Source organism: Melozone crissalis, unplaced genomic scaffold (assembly GCF_028551555.1).
Source record: "Melozone crissalis strain CALT ecotype California unplaced genomic scaffold, PUWL_Pcris_2 ptg000068l_1, whole genome shotgun sequence".
In the NCBI taxonomy this organism is placed as follows: Eukaryota; Metazoa; Chordata; class Aves; order Passeriformes; family Passerellidae; genus Melozone; species Melozone crissalis.
The window spans coordinates 13,414,181-13,433,126 of NW_026535846.1; the positions used below are offsets into that span (position 1 = coordinate 13,414,181).

The following is an 18,946-nucleotide window of genomic DNA, read 5'->3' on the forward strand; positions in this document are numbered from 1 at the left end:
GAGCTATCTAATTTTCTACTTTATTTGAATTCTACTTATAAATGCATGAGCATGCAAAGAGAAAAAAGAGAGAAAGAAGGGAAAGGCTGATAAAATGCAGAATAAATTAAACATCAGGACTTTAATCTCTAGGCAATTTTATTTCCTAATCAAAAATATTGTACATCAATTCTTAAGTATGCTTTTTGTCTGATTGACAAATACTGTGCACATTTCTATAATGAGCTGCACATTTGTGGAAAGGTAATGTAATCTTTGTGTTTCTACCATATACTTAAGATTCTTTTTTAAGGAGGAAGAATAATTTTTTCCTCAAGGTAAATTGCTTTCAAGTGGAATAAAATCATCTCAGGTTAACTTTGTATATTTCAGAGCTTTTAAGATTAGTATGATACTTATCTTCACTTCTGCATCACTGCTAGAAAGCTTTAGAAAGCAGGACTAAGTTCTAATCCACAGGCAACAATACACTAATCCGGTTTTTGTGGGCCTCTGTTTGCCTTCCTCTGCTTCCTCTGAAATGCCAGAAAGGCATGGGATTAAGAAAATTTTCCTCCCTCACAGAAATGTCATGATGCCAGGAACAGTATCTCCAAATGGCATGAGTCATTAATGAATGGCACTGCCAGAAGGAGCAGACCCTTGTAAGCAGCTCCTTTTCTGTCTGGATCCCAGCCCAGAGCTACTGCCCACCCTGCTGCCCCCCATGCATGGAACTGGAGTAGATTTTTCCTTCTTATCTAGTATTTTAATGCTTTCCTGAACTTTGTCTTACTCATACTGAGACATTACTCCAGTTTATCAAAGTAATTTTCAATTCCAAATCTGTTCCATCAATTTGCATGTGTCCTTGCCAAATCAAACACCAAAACGTGAACTGTCTTGTCAGGGCAAGCGGATTGGCTGCCCTGAGAAATCAGTCTGTATACTACCATACCCAGGTTTCATTCATCTATGCATAGCAGTGAAAAAGAACAGATTCCACCAAAAGAAGACAAGAAAGAAGGAACATTACTAATATGCAGTGCTCCTAGAAGATTTTATGACTTCTGTGCCTAGACACAGTTTCCCTGATGCATTCCTTCACAGGACAGTGAATAGCATCCTCCTCTATGAAAGATGCTGAGGCAGAACAAAATCTGGGTGAGATAGTAACAGGTTGCAGGTTTCCTAATAACTGGTGCATTTACTTCCTCTAATCTGTGACAGTTTTGGTGAACCTGGGACTTTCATCCAAAAAATTTTTGAAAAATTGTATTGGTTCCAGTTTTAATAGCCAGAGTGTTTAAGTAAAGGACAGTGGTGCAAAACAGAGGCTTAGATTATGAGGGTAACTACCAGCAGTGACTAGGAGGCAGCAGTGGCTCCTTAGTGAATCCAAAGCTACTTCATTTTGCATATGAAATTCTCTGTTACCATTAAAATGGACTAGTAATCCACATTTCGCATCTAAAATCTAACCTCACTAGCCCTTATATTCAGCCCAAGACTAACTCAAGAGATTCACATTAGAAGTTTTTATATCCACTGCACAGTGACAGGATTTTCTTCTGAGGAGCTCCCACCATGGGGGGCACTTGGTGTAACAGCTTCTGCCTCTTTCTTCTGGAAAGGCAGTGACTGTTGTGACATATTCTCATCAGGGATCTATATCATAATCATGCACATATCATCTGAGGTTACAAACTCCCAAAGAATTGTTAAAAGCATATCAGGTCCATCACTGATAGGTTACAATAAATACCTTTAATGGTGAGTTTTTGGCTTCAGGGAATTCCCTTTCATCAAGCCTCATCCAGCGCTGTAGAAACTGTTGAACCATTGGATTTTCATTATTAACAATCTGGAATCCAGTTATGTTGGCACCTCCATGCATTACTTTCTCCAGAACAATGTCTGTGAAACCCTGGTAGGACACATGTAGAAAAAAAAAAGAGTCACTGTCATCCAAAGTCACTTCCCTTTGGTTCAGTTTTACCTGCTACAAGTGCAGCACAAAGGATACTGCCTAATGTCCCTCTTCTTAGCTAAAAATATTCCACCAAGGAGACAACTACTATCACAATTAGGATTTTGATAGTGGCATAGAGTAGAATTTAAAACATCTTCTTGTTTGTTGCAATAGAAAACTTCCCTTTTGGGTTGTGGCAACGTGGTAGGTAATATTTGCCAGTCAGAAAGAAAACAGCAGGGGAACTTGAAGTACCATTTCCTCTTTTGTCCTAATCATGGTGCAAACTGGTCAAGGACCTCAAATCCCATTTGTACAGCAAGGTGACTGCAAAGGTTCAGGGCTGGGAAAGAAAACCACTCCATCTCTTGCCAGGCAGTTCTCCATCACAGCACCACTCAGCATGTCACGTGCAAGCAGAACGGGATGATTCTCTCCCACTCTGTTGTTATTTATACCTGAGGCAGTAAATTGGAGTCTTTTTGATTAGTATGACTTGATTGCAGTCATGTTTATTTGAATGTCAATGGTTACACATGCTAAAAGGCAACCCAGAATAAGAACATCTGTATTTCTATGCACGAGCTAATCAGTGAGACCATGTCTGCTTCTTATAATGCAAAATGATGCATCTTAAAGTCATACAGTACTTATACTAAATAAGGATATTTGAAAATTTGTCTTTTCTGCTTTAATCACACCAAAACAAGGATACAGAGTATCTCTGAGTAATTAGGATTGCCAACTAGAAAGTGAGAGTTTTGGAAAAACTCACATTTTTCTACTTCCAGTAGGCACAGAACCTAAAAATGAGTCTTTCTGCAGGATGAATTACAATACAAGAATTTTTGTAAGGAATTTAAGTAGATGGTGTTTCAAAAGCATCACAAACATCCCTGAAAGTCAATCCTATTCTCCAGAAGAAGCTCTGATACAGACAGAAATGTATAGCCTCTTCCTGGTAGATCAGCACATACACAGGCACAACCCTACACTCTAAAATATAAAAGAAAGGCTAAACAGCCTTGGTGGTTTACTTGATAGAATTGTTCTAATTTTCAGCTTTTTATCACTTATACAGAAACATGCTACAATTATTTTTCCTAGAGTGCTTAAATTCAAATTATGTTTCTAGAAAATTACAGTCACAATTTATGAGGACAGAAACATCTAATTTATGAGGATAGAAATTACTGGAAAATATACAGTACTTTAAAATTAGTAGAGGACATGACATTTTCTGACATAAGAAACTGAGTAGAGATGACATACCAGTTATAGTATTTACTGAAGCAATTTCTCAAAATCCAAGTACTCATCCATGCATTTCCACTTCCTGATTAAAGTTTCCACAACCTGAACAGAAGATTTTACCCTCTAAAATGCAGCTATACTTTCTATGAAGAAAAGTTCTTACCAGGTTAGCTAACATGTAGTGATAGCCTCTAGAGTGTTTTCCAAGGATTACAACCTGTGTGGAGAAAAACATTACAGATTATTCAGCTGGAAGAAGATGACTCTTAATTAGTGGAAAAGAGATAGAGAATGAACATTTTGATAAAATTCTATGTTCAGTCCATGGGCAGCGCAAATATTGCAGATCTGTGGCATTACAGACAAGATATAGTCCTTTATGTTTTTCAAACACATGGGTACAGTACAACAAAGAGTAACTCACAAGGCTGGGAAGATTCTGCTTGCAGAGATGACCTTACCCAGCAAATTCACTCTTGTGGTCAGTGTCCTCCCTGCTGACCAGGTCAATTTTAGTTATCAGTTCAAGTATTTCTGCTCTGAAATGAAGTAACACTGTATCTACCCAAAGTAAACTCCTGTTTACTTTGTTCCTTGTTTGTGGAGTGTAGGAGAGGTGCAGGACACAGCCCAGCCTGTCACTGTGTTTGTTAACCTGTACCAGCACAGCAGGGCTGGGCAGACTCCAAGGTGTACAGGGAGTTCCCTACAAGAATCCCAGCCAAGCCTTTTCATGTATGAATGTCTAAAGTTAAATTCCCAAAGTTATAAGCAGTGACCTTCATTGCTTTTTGACAGGTTCCAAAAGGCCTGAAAACCTGTAATTTCTGGTGCATCTAAATGGATACATCTGACCTTACAGTGTTTTGTCAAAATTGCCACTAAATGTTATGTTGCACATTCCACTAAGCAACATCTCCTGCCCTGGCTGACCTCACTTGGACATCTCCCTGTACAAACAGTCATTAAATGGAATTGCTGAGGGACAAGAGGGCAGCAGGATGAACTCAGCAGCTGGATTCTCTGAGGGTAACGGGGAGCAGTGGAGGCAGCACTGTCTGGCAAGCCTGAACTCTGCCATCCTGTGTGCTCCCCCACTCCAGGAATCCTGTGCTTTTGCAGAAGGAAGGAAAACAAACACTTCCCATGTCTACACAGAGGGCACCTGGCTCACCAGCAATGCGACTTGTGCAAAACTGTGCCCTTACCTTCAGATTATAACCTCAGAAACATCCATCCAGTCCCACAGCCATCAAATGGAACAACATCCACCAATATGAATTTAATTTTTAATTGCGATGGTTAAATGCATGTCAGGACATAATCCATTCCACCCAGGACTGCTGGGTTAAAACCAGCAAACATAATAATAAACAATTATTCTTGCAGTGTATGTCCTACAAGCAGCTCAAGCAAACAGATGATGCTTTTTGATGAACCATCTGAAAATCTATACATAACCTTACAAAGTTACTCCATGATCAGAGAAACACACTCCAAACACCACATTTTGAAAGAAAACATAACCATTTAACGTCTTTGCTAAAAACAGATGACATTTGAGTCACTGACTTTAGATATACTGCTGAGCCTGCTCAAGTTCTTGATTAAATTATTAAGTTCCCAATTGCCTCTTTGGGTAGTATTGTCCTTAATAGATGTCATTTCCTTTAAATTCACATTTAATTGTTGTTCAGGTCCTCTTGAGAACTGTATGTACACTCTGTTGGTAGAAAGCATCTGCTTTCCTACACTCACATTTGTTTTCTGTGGAAATGTGCAGGCTTCCTTCAGATCATCTGGTGTGCATGCTATTTGCATACTGAATTCTCTGTACATTTTAATTTCACCTTAAAGGCAGGTTAGAGACAAAAAACTTAAGAACAACAATTGTGGCTTTAACCTTAACAACAGATAAGAAAGCTTTTACGTTTCTATGCAGAAATGTGTTTATTTAAGAGAAAAATATCACCACAGATGAAGTCAGAGGCTGTAAGAAAAACATACATGCAAGTGCTACAGGCCTCAGGAGCAACACTGCAAATAGGAAATGTAGGACTCATTAGCATAGATCAGAATCAACTTTCATCTCATCTGTTGTCATGTCTTCAAAATGACTCTGTTTATTAAACCTTTGAGAGGTCCAACATACTACAGCCAAGCTGTAATTCATAAAGCATCTTTCAGAAGTGACCTGACAGCATTTCTATTCATACAACCGACCACATTGGCTCATAACTATTGAACTGGATCTTAACAATGTGTTTAAAATTCACAACACACTACACAGCTGTCCTAAATCTTAACAAGTACAACTCTCCTCCTCCCTCACTTTCCACCCTGCACCAACTGTCCAGCATGTTGAAGGGAGCTGCTGGATTAGCAAGCCCAGCAGAAACAATCACAGACATGTGTTACTCCCAGGGGAGCCAAGTGATGGATAAAGCTTTTTTATGAAGAAGGAAAACAGAAGTATAACAGCATAACAGGAGTATAACAAATAAATCTCATCAACTGCTGATATATTGTGAAGCTTATACAGAAAGTGGGATATTGAATAGTGGTGGTGAATAGAAAGCCAGGACTACAGGGCAAGGATTTCACAGAGCTACATGTCTTTCGCAAGTTTGACTTCCAAGACTTAATATTGCTTTCACCTTGACTGAAAGAAAAGCTTATAAGATTTTACACTGAACAAAGGAGAAGAGAAAAAAATAGCTGGAAACCATAATGAATAATTCAGATTTCTGATCCCACATGATTCTTGCTTTGTAGATAAAAAGATCATAATGTCAGGTTTGATATAGAATCAAATAAACTTTGTATTTTTAATTAACTCTTTGGATATTCCCAATTAATTAAGAGAACATCCAGAGGGAGCATAGCTAAAATGTATCTACTTTCAAAATAAAAGTAAAATCTGCTGGTCAGCAGCAGGCTTACTTGTAGTACAGACCTATATGCCTGATTGGCAAATTAAATCACCATTGGCAATTTTACTTTTCCTTCTGCCTAGGGGAGTTATTTTTTAAATGCAAGCATAAAGACAATTTTGTTTCCACTGCATCAGTCATCATTATAACAAATAACAACTACAAATTTTTTGCCTTTTCAGATTTTTCCTAAAGTTTTGGAAAATAGCACTAAAGCTATTAACTGGCTAATATTAAGTTGGTATGAACCACTGTAGTATTTCTAAAGCAATAGTGGCAATTCTCTCATGAGGACACCCATGTTTTTGCTGCACTGGTGAGCTCAGAATTGTCACAGCTCTTCAGATGCAGCCTCACCACTGCAGAGTAAAAGGGAAGGGTCCCCTGTAGTGACCTGCTGACCATGCTAATCCAGTGCAGCCCAGGATGCTGCTGGCCTTTGCTGTGACAGTACAGGGCTGGCTTGTGGTCAGCTCGACTGCCAGGAGCCCAAGATCCTTCTCTGCAGAGCTGCTTTCCAGCCAGGAAGCCTCTACCCAGTCTGTACTGGTGCATGGGGTTGTTCTTTTTCAGGTGCAGGGCTTTGCACTTCCCTTTGTGAGGTTCCATTCTTCTCACTTCATCGGCCTGTCAAGTATTGTAGCACAACCACTTGGTGTAGTGTATCACTCCTCTTATTTTGGTACCATCTGCAAACTTGCTGAGACTGCACTCCATCCCACAAGCTTCAGATCCCTCAGAGACAGGCTAAACAGGATTAGCCCCAGTACCCTCAGGGTACCCCAAATAGTAACTAACCTCCAGCTGGCCTCTGTGCTGCTGATCACAACCCTCTAAGCCCAGCAGTTCAGTCATTTTTAAATCCACCTTCCTGCCTCTGTGGGTTTTAATTTCAAAAAGGCATTGAAAAATACAAGCTAAGAGGATACACTTGCACTTTTACTGAGAGAAGGAGCTATCATGAATTTGGCAGCACTGAAAGGAAAACTACCATGTCCAATTGTTACCTGTAAGGAGCATATCTTTCTTACACTTGAATCCACAGAATCTGGTCAGTTTAGTCTGACCAGAATGTGAGACCAAAGCACATATTATCCTTTATTTACAAATGAGAAAAGAAATCAAAAAACTAGATCACAAAAGTACAGATTACCTCATCTACAGCTTGAAACCACAATATTTTATGAGTCTATTAGATCCTTCCATAACATAAAATACTGATGCTGACAGGCAGTATTGCCACAAAGAAGGTCTGAAAATTTTTACTGTGCTTTTCATACCTGACAAGTGGCAGAAATATGCCACTTTAATGGAATGACAGGGAGAGATCTGACCTGCTGTGTCTTTCCATTTTCACCATATCTGGGAACAATGAGGCAGTGTAAACTCTAGAGCTCTTCTTTCCTCTGTTTTAGTAAGACAGCAGTAAGCAAAATGAAATTTCCCACAAGATCAGAGTTAAAAAGTGTTTTTGTTGAGACTATTTATACGTTAATTTGGGTTCCATTGTCACAAAAAGTCTACACTTAAAAAAGAATCTACTGTTTTTCAAGTGCACATTTCTGAGGACAGGAGAACTTAGCTATCCCTGTTTAGACAGTAATGTGCCTTTACACCTTACTATAGAAATATAATTATGACACCTTTGCCTTCAAAGCAGTGAGCAAATGTCAGAAGTGATCACACAACTCTTTCTTTCCCACAGCAAACAAGCAAAACTGATAAATGGACTCAGGGATAAAAAAATTTCAACAGCATCATCGGGATGAGCTCTCAGTGTTGATTGCACTTCATGGGAACAGAGGGATATCAAGCATAGCACCAACAGTCTGGCAAGCCCAAATTGTTGTGGAGCACACTGTCTTCTCACCTGGCTAGCAGGTCAGGTGTTTTCTAGCTCCTAGCCCTATTGAAAGCATTTATGTTCTGAGGATGGAGTTACTTGAATCTTCTCTCACACCTGAGCAGCTCCTGCTTACATTGACTGAATGACTGAAAAGCTGTGCCTGGTGATGCAGCACCCTACTGAACCAGCTCATTTGTCTTCAGGACAAAATGAAGAAAGGAGAGGAACAGAGTATCAGGGTGACCATCCAGTTAGTTTAATAGAAACTGAAGGCAAGGCCCAAGAAGTTGTCAGCATGTTAGCAAGATGTTTAACCTCTCTTGAGTGCCATCTGCCAGTTCTGCATCTCAGCTCTGTTCCTGCCCCTCAGCAAAAGGAGGAACTGCAGAGTCCTCTCCTTGGCCTGCTGCCCACTCCTGCAGCCCCTTCCTGCACTGGGGGAGCTGCCCATGGGGTCTGCAGCCACGGCACTGCAGCTCTCTGCCTCAGTGCACTACAAACAGCAATGCAGGAGTCACCCCTAGAGTGTCAGTGACCATGTGAGCAATGGACAGTAGTAAATCATCATTCCTCACTGTGTTTGCTCTGCACAGGTCACCCCTTGTCACATAAACTTTCCTGACAGGAGTAGGAAAAACAGGAGGAGAACAAAAACCAAAACTTCTCTTGTGGGAACAGGACTTTCCTCTATCTAACCAGATACCACAGTAAAAATAAGATCCCTTGTAACCCCAGTAGCTCAATTTTACTGTAAGCTGGCAGAGCCCACTCACCTATTTTCCAATTTACACAGAAGCCTCTGAAGGAAGACCAAATTCCCTTTGAGGATTATAAACACTAGAAAAGGTCCAATCTTCTCTCAGTATATTTATAAAAAAGGGCTTTTTTGAGTCATGATTTTGACTCTATCACATCAACACCACCAGTGCCAACATATGAGGTTCCACAGGAACCACAATCTCATGGGGACAAAAGATACATCTCAGCTGCTGGTGGTCTGTCACTGCCAAACAAGTGGTGCCTGCCCTGCCTTTAATTCTGCAGAGACAAAACCATTTTCACATTCTGCAGGAGCTGCTTCCCTCACACAAAGGGTCAAAACCTTGTGACTGTAACTGTAGTGCAAACCCGGGGAAGGCAATTTATCTCTTCACTTGGTATTAATGGGACAGGAATCTGGCCACCAGGGATAGTGATGCTGTAAAATATGCAGTAAACAATGATTTCATTTATATGAAGAATGAGTACTATATTAAATTTGAGTTAAATATTAAATGAAGAATGTGTTAAATATTAAGATGAAGATCCCACACACATATTATTTGTTGCAGATAAAAAATAACTGAATATATATTTGAGATTAATTCATCCACCATTTCAGAGCCTTCCTGCCCTTTAGAGAATGTCACAAATCCACACAGTCCCAATTGATGTATTTTGTATTTTTGTGCAGTACGTGGACCTAAGAATTTCGCTTCCATGCTACTGCCACCTTATACATTTGTGACTACATTTTATAACCAAATCCTCACTTTTCTCTACAGCACAATATCAATATCATTTGTTTGGGCATATAAAAGATTCTTCAAACAGCTTTTGGCTGTTCCGCAGCGAATCTCTCACGGGAGATCCTCTCCTAGAGAACCGGAATCTCCTGGAAGGAGAGGACAAAGATGTGCTTGGAGGAAGCAGGGAAATGATGCCTCTGAAGCACTTCATTAGGTTTTCCCCCTCTGGCCCCCTTCTTGTGTCCTTCCTTGCCTTGCCTCTCTCCTTCATGATAGTCACATCAAGAGTGAAATTCTGCTTTTAGGCCATCTCCAGAGAGATGATGGTTGTACATGTTAGTCCTTGGAGGGTAATGAAATGCAACATCTGAAAGATGTGTGGTGCTTCATTCTCCCTCCATATGGCTACAACTTCTTTTCCCATAACTAATCTGACATTTGCTGATTGAAGACTGTGTTGTGGAACACATTTTATGCACATTTAATTTGTGCATGAAAGGTTACATTAGAAATTATTTCAGAAAAAAAGTACGAACTGCAACATTGGTTCTGAGGGCATGATACTTTCCCCTAATTTCTTTCATTGTGCTGACAAAATCTTCTGTGCCCTGAAAAAATTTTCTTAAACTCATTTTCCTTGATATGACTTAGCAATATTGTCACATTAATTGATCTGTTGGCACAATTATTGTTAAAGGACATATTGGACTGCAAAACATTGGATCAGAGCACACAGAGATGAAGAGTTTTATGATCTCTGGTAACTGCCATTCATAATCACAATTATTTACTCTTAAACAGAATAAAATTCATGAAATAAACTTTCTATCAAAATTTCTTCTTTGTTCAGACAGACAAAACCAGTGTTATATCTCTCAGGATTGCAACTGTCTTCACAATTCACATCCTTCAGTACAAAGACCTTCATGTCAAAAATAATCAAAACTTAAACTACCTTTCATTACTTGAAGCTAGTTCACTAAAAACATGATCACATACAAAGGGCTGTTACAACCAAAACAAAATTTTTTTGTGCTATATAAGAAGTATACTCAAAATTGCTGATACCTCTCCCCATCATTTTGCCAAGATACCTTCACGAAAAGATACTTGTTCCCAGACAGCTTCTTTGAAGAGATGTGTCATAAAATTTTTAAATAATGAATTCTTTAGATTCTTAAGTAAGGGTAATGAACTAAAAATCCAGTTGTGTTCTGGAGGAGTTTTTTTGCAGCTGTATTTATGGGAAGCAAATGAGTTATTACATATGCTACTCTGCAGCAGTGGTTTTCACACACAGGTAATTTTAAGGAGATAATATTTAAATTATCTATGCTGTCCTAGTATATTTTTTGAGAAATGATCATGAAAGATGATTTACCATTCAAGGAAGTACCAGTACTTTTTCAAGCCTCTGTAAAATCCGAGGTTCTTCTGAAATTTAAATTTCACCTAAAATTTCCCATGGAGGCTTTATATCTCACAGAAATCACAGATAAGTTGCTTTCCGAGCAACACTCCTAGTTACATTTTCTTCAATTTATAGTGCAGTCAGCTCCAGTCCCGTGTAACATGGTCTCACCATCCCCATTTCCAGCTTCCCATGCCCTCTCTTTCCTTTTGCTGCCCCCTCGCTCCACAGCAGCTCTTGCAGACCCACAAGTCCATGTCAGGTAGATCAAAACCACCACTACCAAAGCTGACTTGTAGCTTAGTGTGCCTCCCTAAATTTCACAACACCTCAAGTCACTTTCACAAAGATTGCTAATAATAGTAATATTACATTTATTCTCAGTTGTCCAAACCTTCAGCAGAAGCCAGCACTGTCCCACAATTTAATGGTGCATCCACATCACTAATAGGCAGCTCTTTAGTGCCCTTTGGACCGTGTGCCCAAACCCTGTGGCACACGAGACACCCAACTGTCCCTTGTGGCTTTCAGTTCCATGAAACTGTACATCCAACACCCTTGCAATCACAGACACACATAAACAATGCTCATTTCTTCTTTTCATATCCCACAGCATAACTTCTTCAGTCTTAGCTGCTCAAAATATAAAAGGATCTATATTCACTGGGGGAAGAATGGAAGAAATTAGGTAAACTGAGTCATACAGTTTTCATTTCAAAAACACACACATTTCTCATTTTCTCTGTACTTCCCATCAGCATGTCAGAGTAAAATCCCAGTGTTATTCCCTGGAATTGGACAAGAGTCCTTGGAAAAAGAATTCTGCTTATATAAACTATTACTGCATGTCAGGATCACTTCAAACTATTATTTGGATATAACCCAGAAGTGTCGCAGTAATTCAGTCCCAGTGCTCACACGAGAATTTTTTGGAAGGGGTTCTGTACTGCAGAGCACTGCTTTCAAGCAGACCAAAAATACTGAATAGTAGCCATTCTTTTTTTCCCCCCTTTTTAAGCATTTCCTTTCTTTTTCAAATGCCCTACAAAATTTAGAAAAAATAGTGCAATCTCCTCTAGGAAAGACAAGGTTACTTTTTCTTATTTTTTATTATAAATAGCATTTTACTGTGACTGGAATTGCACTCAATTTGCTTTTTTCAATGCTTTCAAAGAGTCTGAAAGGTTTATTCTGCTTCACTATTAGCAGCACTCTGCAGTATTCCCATATAACTTGGTGCATAAATCATGAACTGAAAAAGATTATAAAGGGTTAATTTATTTTTACTAGATTTTTATGCAGCAGGGCCGCCTGTTTTACTCATATGAGGTAACATAAATACAGCAATATTCTTCTTTTCTGATTCTTTACATGCATTTTCCCAGGATAGAAGATAATTAAGGTATTTTTAAAGTGTCTATGTATATTGTTGATAATTTTATTTATTACACATTTTGGAAGACAGAGCTTCCAATAATACATTCACCATTATACCTCTGCATGTATGCCTATGGTGTGACACGAACAAATTTAATTTAGTAACATGGGCTTTTTTAAGCCATGGAACATTAGTTTTCTCTAAAATTATTACACTGCTTTCCAGCTCACTGGCTGGATTCTGTGGGGTAAGTTTGTATTTGAGTTGAGTTGATTGATAGGGCCTGATTCTCTATAAAAATAATCCAAGCTCCCCCTGATGTCTTAAATCTGCTCCCCAGAGGCAGGTGGAATTGCACAGCTAAGAGGGGACAAGAGACAGGAATCGCATATGAATGCACAATTCCAGCAGTGAGAGGCTGGACTGGGATGTGCTCTGCCATAGAATGCCTGACCCAAACCCAGCTGGAGCCTGCAGCAACCACAGCCCAGCCCAGCCCTGGAGCTCACTTCTGGGGATGTCTCCCCACAAGACTGTAGCTATGAACTCCCAGGGTGTTCCAGACTGCACCACCAGCACATGGGCTCAAAAAGCCCAGGGGAGTGGCCCTCATTCTGAAAATCTGAACTGCACTGTAACTGTGCTCCATATGAGATACACTTGGGAACACCTTGGTCCACGAGGGGCCCTGGAAAGCCCCAGTGTCTCTCCTCCTCCCCCAGATACGTGACCCATATCGCACTGACGCCATTAATCCCAGCTTAGTGAGCTGTGAACAAAAGACATACACTCTTGTGCAGCTTTCCTTTTACTTCTTTCCTTGTAAATGAACTGATGAGACACCAGAACTATCGTGCTGTCTCTGGTGATGTACAAGGCCTGTTTGCACAGTGGTACTGTGCTATTACTATTCATTTTGATACTGTGTTTCCTTCCTCTCCCTGCAGTTGGTTCATCTGAATTGTCGCCAAGATGGTTGGTTGCCTTGGAAACTAATTAAGGAAAGGCTTTGGTTAGAAGCAGAGTTTCAAGCATTAAACTATTTGAGAGACAGATGCAGAAATTAAGGTAATGTCTGCTAAGATGAAAGGGCTTATCCTTTATGTATAAGGAGAAAGAACTACATTTAAATGCCAGGACTGAAACAAAGCAACTTATGTACAAACTGATTTTTAAAGCCTGGAGGAGATGACTGAGTGAGTGGCTTGAAAATCAGTCAGGAGCTTAGAAGAGGTGACAAAGATTCTCAACGCTATTAGAGATGGAGAGATGTACAAATAGGGAAAGACAAAAACTTGGGGAATCACATGTTGAACAAATTATAGCCAGCTCTCCCTTTCCCTCAAATACTGTGTCTTAAAAATGCTTCTTGTGAATGCTGTTTTTGAAAAATATCTGTAGAACTAATTAAAGACCAAATCCCGTCCTCCAGTTCAGGTATGGCACAAGAATCACCCATGAGTCCATCTGCTCCCAAAGCTCACCAAATGCAACAGCTGGGAAAGGTGAGGGCCAATGGCCCTCAGGACCTCTGAGGGTCCACAAGGGGTAACAACCTGAGCAGCTCACACAGTGTGGACACAGGCTCAGCAGTGAGTGGGACCCTCAGAGGGCTCAGGGCAAACACATGCACCATTTCTGTGCATGAAAAGCTGCATAGAAAGGTGAGCTGTGCAGCAATTTGAGCTTTTACAGCTACCTATTAACTGAAGTTCAAAACAAATACAATCTCTGTATGAGCACAGTGATATCAATTTACAAATCATCTTCAGGATAGTGGTTGACTCTGTACTTGCAACTGCACAACTAAACAAAGATTTTGGTTCTCTGTACATTCAATGGCAATGCGGAGGTTGCCAGGTAAGTATGACTGTAACAGCATAACAGAATACTACAAATATTGTGGTAAAAATAGGCAAAGCATTAAAAGCAGACGCATGTTTGTGCATCGGTGTGCACATTAATATCCCATAAATTATCATAAAACATAAAATGAGCAACTGCTACAATCACAGAAAAATACAAACTAATGGTGACTTCGGGTTCATATACCACTGGCACAAGAAACAATAGTTGCTTGGCAGCAAACTTCCACATTCACAGTGAGATGTTTCTGGATTAATTATTATTACTACACATCAGATACATTTAAAACTGTGCTTTAATGTCTTTTGAACACTTTTAAGCTTTGTGTGCCATTACTTCAATCATTCTGCAGGATGACTAATAATGCTCTGATAAATTCCTGTCATTTAGAACCTGGCTTGTTTTATGAAATCTGGATGATGGCTTTGGAGAGACATTCCTTTTTACAAGCTAGAAATTCTTTCCTCAGGTATGTGTGAAATGTGCTGTGTGTGGGGCAATTAACCCAAGATGTTACTCCCTCTGCTTTAGCAATTCATCTCCTGCCCTTTATGAGTTTCTGCTGACAGGAGCAGGCCCTTTAAGACAGATACAGCTGTCACTTTTGACTTATACCATTCTTACTCTTCTGCTGGCCACCTCCTGAGGGTGCCTGACCTAAGCAATTCCCCTTTCCTCCCCATGTGCCCACACGGACTTAGGAGCTGCTGAAACTCGCTGGGTGTGAAGGGAAAGAAGTGACCTTTCATTCTCCTTTACATCCTGGTTTCAACAATACTCATGGGTACCTAATGAAGAAATGTCCTAAATTTTAAGTTTCTAGTTCATTGGAAATGTAAAAATGAACTGTACCAGTTTCAGCGTGATGTTACACAACAGTCTACAAAGCAGATACTCTCTTGGAGCCTCAGCTGAACCCCACAGCTCCAGACAGAGGATAAAATCAGCCTGTGACACAGCTGTGGCCCTGAGCCCTGGAGAAGGTGACAGGCACACTGCTCTGGAGGGGCTGCTCCAAGCAGTGCAGTGCCTTCAGAGGACATGGCATTGCTGGGCTTCAAAAGCAAAGCAGCAGCTGAAGCTACTCATAGCTTTGCTTCAAGTGACCCTCTGGATTTGTAGGCAATTGTATTTTAAATTGTCATGGAGAACACAGGCAAACCCGCCCAGACCATCTGTTTATAATGGAACACATAAAGCAGGAAGTTTACATGACAGTGGTCTTGAATTTTTTCAATTACAGTTTTCACTATTGTTATTTTTAATGATTGTTCATCAACCCAATACTGCAGTTCTGTGTTAATTCTTATGACACCCTAGATGTGAGAGCTGCTGTGCAGTGAGCTCACTCTGAGATCTGAGCAGCTCTGCAGGGAGATGCAGCTGGGGCTGTACTGAAAACCTGCACACCTCCATCCCAATCACAGAATTTCAGACTAGAAGGTGGTCAGTCAGCGTGAGCACAGGACAGAGTTCAGGCAATCAGATTACCCTTCTTAATCCCAGAGAGGCGTCACTTTAAGTTGTCTTTGACTGGCTGTCATTGTAAAACTTTGGGGACTGCATTCTCTACTGTAATATTGCTTTTGCTTTGTGAGATGCCTTCACTTAATACAGACACTGCCTTGGAGCCTAACCTTCATGACTAAGTTTGGAGATAGCATCCTTTTGATAAAAGCATGCAGGCTCTGGAATAAACAGGTCTTTTGTAAAGTTTCACCATTTTGATTCTGAATGGAGTTTCTTCCTCCTCGTTTGCCCTCAGGAGATTTTCTTCTAAGTGGACATAAAGCCACTCTGCTCTGAAATACAGCTTATTATCCTGGGAATAAGAAAAACATATTTCTTAACTCAAAAACATTTCTCTAAATACATGGTTGAGCAGGCTAAGGCTTACTGTTAGCTCTCAGAAGAAAATGTTCTTCTGTTTATGAGAACAAAATTTTATATCTATCTGTGAAGAAATACAGAATATTTTAGCATCAAGGGACAAGAAGTGTGGGGAGCTTATGAATTTTGCATGATATAAGTGTTGCTATCTGTGTGCCTGAGAGGCCAGTAGATGATTGAATTGGATATAGTTTTGTTGTGCAAGGGGGATACAGATCCACATGCTCAGTGGTTATAGAACTACAGGGCAGGTGAACAAACAGATGGCAATTTACAGAATAACTACTGATTTCTCTGCTTTCCCCTATTCTACAGCTGAAGAGGTTTGGGCAGGGTATCCACCTCCAGGACAAAATACAATCTCATCACAAAATCTTCTGAATGGGGAATGGAAACAAATCAGCCTACAGTATGAAATTTGGCACAAAACAGGTTACTCAGGCAGAGTAGGAGCTGAGGTTCCCTCTTTCCCTGACCTTATATTCACAGCTGGGAAGATCAGGTACCAGACAGCCCTGAGAAGAGAAATACTTCATATGACAGGCCTTGGAAATGAAGGGACGTACACACATGTGCCATATACTAAAGGCATACAGAATACTCAAGGTCACTGACTCACTGGAGGAAGGTACAGAATATTCCAGAATGACCTGAAGTCTCAGAAGAAAATCCCCAGATATGTAATTGAACTTGGATGAGCCTGAATTTTTGAAAGAGATATATACCCTGAACTGGTTGAAAAAAGGATCAAAGGAAGAGAAGTGCACACACTGACCAGCCTGATGCAGGAAAAGAGGTCACTCTCACTGAATCCAAGCACTAACACAAAGCCATGATACATGGCTCCTGGAGCAGAGCACTGACAAGCTTGCTGAATGGGCTGGCCAAGAGCCCAAAAGTCTGATAGCAAACTCAGTGCGTGTGTAGACTGTTTAGTGGTTTACAGTCTGTTTATTTCTGCTATGACTTTTCTTCTTGAATAAGTTCTATTTAAGCCTCTGAAATCCAGGGTCACTGGCAAGTGCTGCTGCTGACTCAGAGTGAAATAGCAGGTGCCACACAGTAGCCACATAAACCCCCTCTCTGGGGGCAGGCAGCGCTCCCAGAAGCTAATGGGAGGGTTGACCTTTGGATTTCTGCTCCTAGGAGGCCAAAAAAGGGACAGGCATGGAGAGGCAGCTGGGTAGAGGCAGGCTGTACCAGCCCCCAAAGGGACACAGTTTGTCCCTCAGTGCTCTGACACAGCAGCTCAGACAGGTAGGGTGTCTTGGCTTCCTTTTGTTCTCACTGGGAAAAACAAACCCATCTGCAAATGTGCATCAGCAAGTGGTACCAGGCTCAGATGTTACTGCTTCTCAGCTGAGCAGCCTTCCTAAACTCCACACATAGCACCGAATTGACTTTTTAAACTGCAATAAAACGCTAGATTTGAAATATGCAAATCCAGACTTATCTGTCCCCTCAATATTATGCTATCAGCAAACACACTTGGCTGAAAAAAAGACAACTCTCCATTCCCTTGAGCAAACTGGATGGATGGATTTAAATATGACACATGTTTGTGAAAACTTTTAACTACTTTATGAGAAGATAACAGGGTAAGCAGAGGAGATGGAAGGAAAAGCTTACAAACAATAATTGTTCAGCCATCAACCTAGGGTCCATCCACCATTACTGACTTTCCCTGCAGAAACTGAAGTCACTGCTTTTCAGTATCCAATTAAAAACCTCTGGAAATTGTTGACAGAAGATATTTTTAGCATTGGGGGTACCAGCATGTACTGTAGAGTTTGGGGAAACCTGGGGACCCCAGCAGCAAATTTTTACTTAACCTATGCTAATCACACTGAGAGAAGACCAAATCATACATTTAACGAAATTTAAACTTCACGAGAGTTGAATTTAGAATAGTAGCAGAAGAGTCATCAGTTTTTTTGCTACATGGTGTGCTTGGTATACAGCTTTCCTTGTAGGCACTGAAGTGGTTTGGCTTATTTTTCTCTTACTTGGACAATATAAGAAAAAATGAGAACAAATGTAAATGAAGTCAGATCAAACAAAAGGCCTGCTTCTCATCTCAGCTGAGAGAGGGCCCACAGAGCTCTTTAAGCTTGGCTCAGGAGTGCTCTCCTGCAGCATTTTCAAAAGAGTGGGCTGTGAGTAGGTATGGTGTTTTCCATCTTTTCCAAGAACATGAGCAACCAAAAAAAAAGGAGAAGTTTCTTACACTTTTCAGTATGAATTCCCTTAAAGACAGCACTTACCATATTGCCTAAAAATACAGCTTAAAATGCAATGCTGTGTATTAGCATCACAACCACAGCAGTTGTCAGAGTTAGGGGCCAGCACAGCTTGTGCCCTGTTCCCTTGAGCACCTCCTTCCTTGCTCTGTAAGTAGCAGCTGTGGCACCTGGCTGTCCCCACAGCCTGACCCTCTGTGATACTCCTCAAGGCCTGACAGGAACTGAACATTTTGAGAAGGAACACAGTGAATATATTTTTCATGTTTCCCAGGGTTTATGGCACTGAGGTCAGCTTGTTGCTAGTTTACAATACAAAATTTCCAAGAGACATGCTAATGCTTCATGAAATTTAAATGTTATTGATCTATTCCATACTATGAACCCACAGTTAAATTTACAAGGTGGCCGTAATCAGAGGGTTTTTCAGTCTTAGTGCAAGTGAATTCCCACATGCCTGTGAGTAACCAAGCAGCATGGATTTGGTGCCACACCAGCACCAGCTTTACTGTGAGCCCAGGCAGCAGGGAACTGTCCTGTGTCTGCTTCTGACAATATGTATCTGTTACTGCACCTCTTCAAGCACATTGCACTGCACAGCCAGGGACACAGGCAGAGTGGGCAATACCCTGGGATAGCCAGAGGGTTTGGCCATTCCTCTGGGGCAAA

At 40.6% G+C, this 18,946-nt stretch overlaps 1 protein-coding gene across 4 annotated transcripts in view; it reads right to left on the reverse strand.

Moving 5' to 3' along the window:
• GRIA3 (glutamate ionotropic receptor AMPA type subunit 3) overlaps positions 1-18,946 on the reverse strand; it is a 140,878-nt gene that overhangs the window by 58,821 nt on the left and 63,111 nt on the right. For all 4 annotated transcript variants that reach the window (XR_008483914.1, XM_054289959.1, XM_054289958.1 and 1 more), the window contains exons 5-6: positions 3,369-3,422; positions 1,745-1,906 (exon numbers count right to left, since the gene is read on the reverse strand). Coding sequence is in view for 3 of the 4 variants with exons in the window: in XM_054289959.1 (XP_054145934.1) it covers positions 1,745-1,906; positions 3,369-3,422 (216 nt within the window). In the remaining variant the exon portion in view is untranslated. The remainder of the gene's footprint in view (positions 1-1,744; positions 1,907-3,368; positions 3,423-18,946) is intronic.